Consider the following 9,621-nt stretch of genomic DNA (forward strand, 5'->3'; position numbering starts at 1 on the left):
GGTTCACTGATTTTTTTCTCAAGGTCTGTTCAAGGATGCTTCTCCCTAAGGCTGACATCTTCTGCCAGGGTTTTCTGGAGGGGACATGTTCCTTACTTTTCTAGAGGAAGCTCTTTTCTCCACTCCCCTTGTGAGGTTCACTGGCCAAAGCCCAGAGGCAGGCATCATACCTGATCACACCTCGACAGATCCCAGGAATTAAGTGAGGAACCCAGACAGTCACGTGTCTCTGTAAGGTAAGGACTGATTCTGATGTCAGTCCCCCTGACATCAGAGTTAAAATGAGAATGTTTCCATCTGCCTCGGCAATCCCTCAGCCCTGTGGTGAAGGGAGAGTGAGCCCCTCCATCGGATAGGGAGGGTGGGAGGGAGGGAGACGCAAGAGGGAAGAGATATGGGAACATATGTATATGCATAGCTGATTCACTTTGTTATAAAGCAGAAACTAACACACAATTGTAAAGCAATTATACTCCAATAAAGATGTTAAAAAAAAAAAAAGAATGGAAATGTATTTGTCCCTGCCTTGATGGCTATTGTAACTGATTTTGAGAGAATCCATGTTGAGGTTCATTGTTAATTGTAACAAGTCTAATTATTGAATTCCCACGTCATGTGTGATTTATACTGAGTTACTCATGTTATACTTACACTGATTCTATAAGGCTCATGTTAGTATCCATAGGAAATACTCACTGAGTGAGAGTCACATCAACCCAGAATTGTGTGACTTTCTACTGCCCTTTCTACTGGCCTCTGTCACCTCCCCATTGCCCACCTGTTGTATAATACGTCCACCCTTGTAATACAGAGGGTCAGTCTGGTCAAAACCAGGAAGTTGGCAACACTTTTCTTGGACATTCTAAACATTCCTCTACTTTGCCTTTCCCCAACTCAGAACATTCTCTTCCCCTCCTTCAAACACCCAGCTCTATCTCTTCTAGAAACGTTTCTTTTGGAAAAGGTCTGTTTCTCTCAGTCCAGCAGAGTTCAGTACAGATTTAAATTCCTCTATTTTCTTTCCCAGTGAGGCTCTGTGTCTTAGGGCTTCTCTGTATGAATTGAAAGGCTTCTTCTCACATCTACAGATTCAGGGACTAATGGAGTTAACAGAAGAGTTGTTTGGGGACAGATGGGGTGAGGGCGTTGGAATCCAGTGGGCTTTCCCAAGTGCAGTGGGTGGCAGATCTCTGTCAGGACTGCCCTTAGAATAGGTCTTGATGGAGGTTTCACATTTGGTTACTGTGCCCACATGCAAGGCAGCACCAGAATCCAACAGACGTTTTTCTCCCTTCTTTTCCCACCTTAACATAATCAGGCAAAAGCCAATGGTAATACCCAAAATACATGGCCACATAACCGAGAGTGGAGTGGGGAAGAGAAGAAGGAAAACCAAGAGGAAGGGAGGAAGGGAGGAAGCAAGGGGGAAAGGAAGGAAGAATGGGAGGGAGGGGAGGAGGGTGGAAAGGGAACTGAACATATATATTCATCAAACAGTAGCCTAGACTCACACCTACAAGCATCTGTCTGTTAGGCAAATCTCTTTAGACTGCTATTTGCCTTGGACAGTCTTCAGAAGGATATATCTGCTTCCAAAGGTGGAAAGTTAAAAATAATATACACCACGAGCTGTGTTTTGGCATTTTCCTTCACTTTCTATCTTCAACATTGCTGTTGTCGTCCTTTAAAACTCAATCCCTTCAGCTGATCCACGGAACAGATGGCATTAATCAACCCCCCAAGAATATGCACAAAAGCAATTAGAAATGCAGAGACATGGAATTTATGACAGCAAATCAATTACCAATGATGGCAGATCAACATGGCTTACCCAACTTCCCCTGTTTGTTTTTCCACGGAGCGACCTCTGATAGTAGTAATGATCCCTAGTTTACCCCCCTGCCAGAGGGGGGATGAGAATGGGACGCTGAGATTTAATTGCATCATCCTTAATGACTAGTTCTCACTCTGCTGACAAAAACCAGCATAATTTACAGACTACAAGATGCATCAGGATGATGGATACAGACAGCATGGGCTGTATGGTGTCATGCAAATATGAAATATACTGCACTGAGAATATGGTCGTTTGGTATTCCCTGGGAAGAACTTCTTTTCAGAAAACAGAGCACCTTTTCTACCATCTATAACTCTCATTTGTCAAAAACAATGGGAGAAGCTACAGAATACATTTTAACCACAAATCTGTGCCTTCTGTGAGTTTACTAGCTCATAGATTCCTAGGGTTTGAATTGACATGGCTCATGATTTTCTTTCTGATTCTTTATGACCTCTGCAGATTCTGAAACTTTCTTCCTTAGGCCCTTATTAATTATCACCTGAGTTAATGTAATAAGCTCTTCCCTGGCTTTCTTACTACTAGCCTTCGCCCGTTTTAATCTATCCTTCACACGGCGATTTTTTTAAAAACAAAAATCTGATTAGTATTATCTAATTACATGTACAAAATCCTTTGATGACTCTCCGTAGTTATAACAGTAAAAATCAAAGACTCCCATGTTTACCTAGTTGTCTAGTTTCTCATTCTACCCCTATGCCTACGAACCACTCTAACAAGTAGTCACCACAACACGGAAAGCCTGTAATAACCTCCCCTCCTTTCCCCAGCTGGAAAATTTGACTTTAAGTCTCTGTTTCCCTCAGATAGCCTGCCTTGATGCCCCAGCCAGTTTGAGATGCTCACCTGTGCCTTACATTACACTCTGCGCTTACATTCATTATAGCATTTATCACTTTGATGTGATTAAAGATTTATTTTTCTGGCTGCTCATGTTCAAATTTCCTTGGGGTCATGGACTCTATCTTCTTATGCATCTTTATTTCTCCAGCTTCATAGAAAAACTTGACTTTAAGAAAGAGAACCTTTCATTGGAATTCATTTCTTCAACAAGTTTTTCAAATATGTAACACACATATGCTTAACACTTAAATCTTCTCCCAACCACAGCTTAAGAAGATGACATCAGAGACTCAGGATTATATTATCAGGCAGTGTTGTAGGTTTGCAATTAAATAAGATCTTTCCAGTAATTTATGACTAAATCCCCATTAAATAAACGTTTCCTCTTTATACTGACCCTGGGCTATGAAGAAGGACTTTTATAGCAATATGTATCTGTGTATTTTCAGACTTTATAAGAAACACTCATTAAAATTGCAAAAGCAAGTTAGTAAAATTAGCTCAAAATTGGTACTGAGGTCAAATGAATGGAGAGACTTTCTTGTTTAGGAACAAGTAGACATTTGACACAGAAATAAGATCATGCCAGCAAACTCATGGAAATGTTCAGCCCTGTGTAAAGGCAGGGGTCCATTTATCAGCTCCATATCCAGTCAAATTATCTAAACTTCTGTTCTTTCACTTAAAAGCTACACATGCTAACATCTTCTTAACATTTTCAAAACTAGAATAGGTAATACTTGTCACTTGAAAAAAAAAAAACCCATAAAACAAATACATTTTAAAAGATTCTAGCAGCTGGACCATAGAAGGATCTTAGTTTAGAAATGAAAAATTTTAGTTGGAACCCATTCATTTACCCTCTCATCCATGCATTTGCCCAGTATTTTAGATACTGACTACAGACATTCAAATAAAATATGATAATCAGGGAAATGTGCATCTAGTTGGGGAGACAAGGACTATAAGAAGTGTTATGGAAATATAGTAGTAATATAAAGAGACATTTGACCCAGCCTGGGGAAAGTGTGTTTGTTGGGGGAGAGGGGGATGGAGAAAGTGACAGAAGATAAAAATGTGAAAGGGCATTCTAGACCAAGCAGACGGCATATGTAAATAAATGCAAGGAGATGTGAGAAAACATGGCTCGTTTTGGACGGCGGAGTTCCATAAACTGGAAATAAGGCAATGTGGGAGGAGTGACTGGGATGAAACTTAGAGTATTAGGCAGAGCCCATTCAGGACCAGCCTTCTGCTGAGAAAGGAAGCTCATACCTGCTATTTATTGATAATTAATATGTTTGGTCTGGCATCTATAGACTTACAAGACATGACGCCAGCAGAGGCACCTTTTATGGCATTGTTGTGTGTGTGTGGTCACAAATCTTCAGCAAGCTTATGCCCTTTCCTTATCAAGTTTTAAACTCAAACTTGTAGAAGAAAAAATATCTGGTGCTCCTCCAGATATGAGGCTTCCTATCTTTGACCATTGTGATGGTCGGCATCTTGCATCAAATCTAGATTCCAATTGTTTGGTTGTTTTTTGAAGGTATAACTCAGGAGTTGGTTCTTGTGGAAGCGGCTGCCTCCATGCCCTTTGCTATGGATAGACTGCAGAGACTAACCACAGAGATCCCAAGGCAACGTTTTACAGACGCTCACACATAGACCCCATCAGAATGCATGGGAATTAATTTCATATCTTGCAAAGACTCTGATCTTTGGAAATAGATGGATATAGGTCCAGATCCTAATTTTTTTTCATTGCTTAGCTTTATGATCCTGGGAAATTTATTAACTTCGATTAACCTTAAATTTAGTCATCTGTAAACCCGATTTAATAAAGTCTACCTGGCTGTGCTGCCTTGTCAAATTATGCAAACACGGCACGTGGCGTGAGAGATACAAAGTGCATAGCAGTTAGTAGGAATTAAAACCCTATTAAGTTGTTATTCTAAATATAATTGCTTAACAATTTTGAGCACAATTATCCCAGAAGTATCCAAATGGAATGACCAGTAGGCAACATCAACTGTTAAAGACAAAAACGTATTGGGACAAATAAGGGACAAATAAGACCTTAATAATCATTTGATCCAACTCTTAATACACCAACATCATTAGGATAAGTCAATAACATTTATAAGGACATCTGCCAGAAAGTGTCAGAATTTTGATGAATGAAGACAGTTTCCCCTATGAATTAAAAAAAATGTCATTAGGCTCCAAATGAGTACACTGAAGCTTCAAAATAAAGCCTTATTGAGTGAATGACTTTTGTATTCTGGCCTTTCAGGTAAACTAGAGCATCTCCTCACTGTCCTATATGACAAGGATAATTAGCTTTGTATATATAGGTCATATTTCAGCAGAGTTCTGGCATGTAAGATAAAGGGCTTTGGTTCACCAACTAAAGGCTTTAGGAACATTGCAAACGATATCACGTTATTTTGTTTTGTAACAAACGGACACTGAAAAGTAAGGCAATCTAGGTCCCACTAAAGAAAGAAAAGTAAGGCAAACTGGGTCCCACTAAAGAAAGAAAAGGCAAGAGGGGCAGGGAAAAAAGAAAACTACAACTTAGAAGACAGTCATTCATTAGAACGAGAATAAGAGGTGGTGGTGAGTAAGGTGATTCTTATAGAACCTAACTTTCTTATAAGTCTATACTCTTGTGTGAAAATTGCTAGTCTAGCTGTTCATATTTTTCAGTTGTGGAAATGTGAATCTGGTTTGGAGACAGGGACTATACAGACAGAAAGCCAAGAGAGTTCGTATGGATGGTGAAAGACGAGCCCATTCAACCATGGGAGAATCTTCAGGACTCTTCCAAACGAGCATTATAATGCTTCTTTCACTTCGGATGGCCATAAATGCCACAAAAAGTATACCGCAAACAGCTTCCTGCTGAAGATAATCTGATGTTTGTTTATTTATAATATTACGTATTGATTGTGTTTGTGTGTAAGCTTCAGATAACTCAAGGTACAGTGCATCTCTTTATTTGAAGATCTTTAGGAAAATGATTGACATTTTCCTATATTTTCGATAAAGTTCTGCCTGTGATGAAAGGGGTAAAGAGTTTTTTATTTCTCTCTCAAGGCTGTTATCTGTGTGAACCTAATATGTAGCAACAAAGAGATAAGATGTTTAGAGATCATCCAAAGTGACTGATCAGTCAGAATGAAGGCTCTTTATAACCATGTAACATCCAATTATTGTAAAATAAAGTGAACAGCAACCCTCTAAGTGTCTCTTGCATTCCTCTTATCTTTTGAATGCAAGTTCTCCCACTATAATAGTCTTTCAACGTACCTACTATTCAAAGAATCTCCTCTGTAAAATTTGAGCTGCTGTTCTATTTGGAAGTAGATACATATCTCAATTGCTATTTTATACCTGAGCTGTGAGCACAGAAACGATGCATCACCTGATGGGCATTTGGCATCTTAGCTGTGGCATAACTAGGGCTAGAACTCCTAGCATTTCAAACTCCTGGTTTCACTTTAACCAACTATCAAGTCACATCGTTTCTTCTTGTGTCAAAGGAGTTGATATTATATGTAAAATGGTTTCTCATTTAACATTGTCCTATCACAGCTACATTTGAAATTAACTAATTCCCTCAGGGTAAACTCAAAGGAAGTGTGATAGCTATTTAATATGCTGAAAATCCGAAATTGGGGAATTTTCAGAGTTTTTATTACTGGTGGGTAATTATGTTCTCTGCACAGATTCATATTATCTATACTGTAGCTGGCCTTCTAACCTAACTTTATTTAATTTTGTTTAATTAGAAACTTATAAAATCTATAATTGGGTAAGCATTCTTTTTTCCCTTACAGCTAAATTCCCAAGTTTTGCTCAGATTATGAGAAAATTAAACACACATACACACACACATAAACACACACACACACACATAAACACACACACATCCTACATACACACAGCAAAAATTATTATTAGAAGAATGGAAGCAATTAAAAGTTGTTTTTACTTGAACAAAGTTCACAAGTATACCATGGAGCATCTTGGGTAAATAATCCATTTCCAAGACAACTGTCATGAATGACTTGAAGTATTATTTCAAAATATAGAAATAATAATCTTGGGAAAAAATCTTCCAAATTATCTATAAGCTTACACAAATTGACTATTTGAAAGGAGATTTCTTTTCCTCATTAGATGCATCTAAATGTTAATGGGTTGTAGATAACTAGTAAGTCAAAGTGGACAATAAAAGTCTGGAAGAATTGTAGAATGTTCTTTTTTTTTTTCTTCGAGGTTCTGCATCATAGGTTTCAAAGACCAGCAGGATTGAATTCAGAAGTAATTTTCTGCTGCTATTCTATTGTTCACTGGATTAATACATTTTGTTTGGCAAAATAAAAACATTTAACATTATACTTTAGGAACATTGACTCCAAAATATTTAGCAAGCAGCGTGCATTCAACTGAAATGCTGATTGGAAACAGGTAAATTAAACTGTCCCTGATGAAATACTAAAGATCATTATCACAAAGTTTTATTTTAAATGTTCAGAATTAGCTTTATTGCTGCATCAGTAATGATAAGCATGAGCCTTAAACTCATACCATTTAGGTTTTATGAGCATTATTATAACATTAACCATAATTCAATTAGTTTACAGAAAAAGCCGTTCTATAATTTTTTTCTTCACTCTTAAGGTGCTACATAAGGAAGCCCAAACCATATTCCTATAGAGTATGTTCTATTTATTTCACCCTTATTCCTCATCCCTCTTTCATGGATCTTCAAAATATTCACTATTTTCAGGTAGGTAAATGTGCTAAAGGAAAAACACGGCTATTTCATTGCCACACCTTTGCATCATTAGGACAATACTGACCTCTAGTGTTTTAGGAAGTAGAGAAACTAACTCAGCACTGTGCCTAACTTCCTCTTACTGAACCACTTAGATGTTTTTCTAAAGCACCATGGGAACAATTTTACTTAAAAAAAGAAAAAAAGGAGGAGGAGGGGCTGGAGGATGTGGGGACAGGAGGAAGAGGAGAGAAACAGCAGATTCTACCCTGTCTCTCCCTATTCTCTGAAATAATTTCTGAACTAAGGCCCTTTGGCTCCTCCTTTTTAAAGAGGTTGACCTCTTCAGCACTCCCTTAGAATACAAACTTTAATAAAATCTTTATAACACATTTCCACTAGCTATCGATTTTGGATCCCCCAAACTTCCAATTACAGATAGAAACACTGGCTCAGCTTTGGACCATTCTCAGTAAAGAACATTTGTCTAAGTGTCTGCCTTTGAGGTATAACCCTCGATTAAGTATCTCTTACTTAAGGTCCTCTTGGACCTAAGGGGGTGGGAAGTGAGGTAGAGAAACTTGTAAGTAGTAAGTGGTCCTCCTACCCTTCTCTAACAGTGATGGTTCAGAGTCCAAAAAAAAATAGTATCAAAACGGTTCCAATACGGTTAGATATTTCTGAGGGTCATGGTGGGGGTTAGCAGATAAGGGAGCACGCCCAGAAGCTTGAGGAACCTTGATAAACCATCTTTGGAAACAACACAGACGGCTTAATTGCATTCTTTCTCATTTAGGAGTTTCCAGAGCTGGAAAAACTTCCCTTTCTCTGCCTAGAGAGGCAGCTGAGCAATTGAGCTTGAACCTCTGATGGCTCCAGAGATTTATTCGAGTTTGACAAACTAGGTTCTTTAAATACACAGTGCAAGTGGCACATCCCCGGGTGTCCAGCCTTCCTGCCTATTAAATTAAATGCCCTGCACTTGCCGAGGTTAGAGCTTGGACGACAAAGTGTACACTTAGTGCATACTCGTTATGCGTTCTTTGGCACAAAGATTTTGGGGGTGGAGTGCGCATCAAAGCTCTTCCTCCTATAACAGGGTCAGCCATTGATCTTGTGGTTTGACTACATCGGGCCATGACTCTTAGGCCAAAACTCCCAACCCTATTAAACCGATGACCATTGGTTGCAAGATACCCCAACTGGAGCCTTCTGCCTAGGAGGGAGCTGAAAGCCATGGATTGTGAGGCACTGGGCATACTACAAATCCGAGCGAGGCAGCCGCATTCAGAAATGAGCCTCTGTCACCGAGTGCGGTGGCTGTGAGCATCTCTGTCTCTGGAAGCTCAGCCCCCAGTGCATCCAGTCTGAACCGGGGGCCCTGCTCGGGAAAAGCCCCAGCTGAGACCAGGCAGGCAGAGAACGCGGAGCTGACGGGAGGCGGAGGGTAGAGAACCTTCCCTTCTCCCCCGAACTTTGCGATTCGGGGAGAAGGGCAGGAAATCCAACGGGGCCGGCTCCTTCGAGCTCTGCTAACTTTTGGGATGGTTAGAGTGATAGAAACACACCAATCAGCATTTTTCCCCCTTCCCCTCTGCTCAGAGCAGACACAATTGAACACGCTTGGACAGTTCAGTGTCTTTCCAAACGCCAGCGTTTCCCACCTCACCTACCCGCCCCCAGCTCCTGGAACTCACAATTTGCCGCTGTTAATCCTAAATGCCACAAGCCGGAGAAGAACAAAGTGAAAACGCTGGTCAGCCGTAGTCCAGAATCCATTTCCCCCGAGTAAGAGGTCCCTCCCAATCGAATCTCAAATTCGCAGGCGCCAGCCGCGGCTTCTTCTTTCTTTCTCTGTCTCTCTCTTTCTCCTCCGCACCGCCTGACCCCTTCCCACCCCCCTTGGAGAGGCACTCGCGGCTTCACTCCATCCCGTGCCCAAACGCTCTACGGAAACCGTGGCGGGGGCTTCTCCGGAGCTGCAGAAGGAGGTACTGTCCCCGCAACGGCCGCCGGCAGCACTCGCCTTCCTCGCTCGCCTCTTCCTCCTCGGCCCCGTCCTTAAAGGTGCAAACCCCGACCCGACGCAACGGCAGGCGCCGAGCTTGCTCGACCGCCGACTGCACCTCGT

The 9,621-nt window shown here is 40.7% G+C and overlaps 1 protein-coding gene across 2 annotated transcripts in view; it reads right to left on the reverse strand.

Annotated features, from left to right (window-relative positions):
• The window catches only part of CNTNAP5 (contactin associated protein family member 5), a gene marked incomplete at both ends in the record, with an annotated part of 877,051 nt that extends 867,782 nt beyond the window's left edge, over positions 1-9,269 (reverse strand). For both annotated transcript variants that reach the window (XM_082841270.1, XM_082841269.1), the window contains one exon: positions 9,188-9,269. In XM_082841270.1, coding sequence (XP_082697396.1) covers positions 9,188-9,269 — 82 coding nt within the window. The remainder of the gene's footprint in view (positions 1-9,187) is intronic.
• Between the last annotated feature and the right edge of the window lie 352 nt (positions 9,270-9,621).

Source organism: Leucopleurus acutus (assembly GCF_964270905.1).
Source record: "Leucopleurus acutus genome assembly, chromosome: 6".
Lineage (NCBI taxonomy): Eukaryota > Metazoa > Chordata > Mammalia > Artiodactyla > Delphinidae > Leucopleurus > Leucopleurus acutus.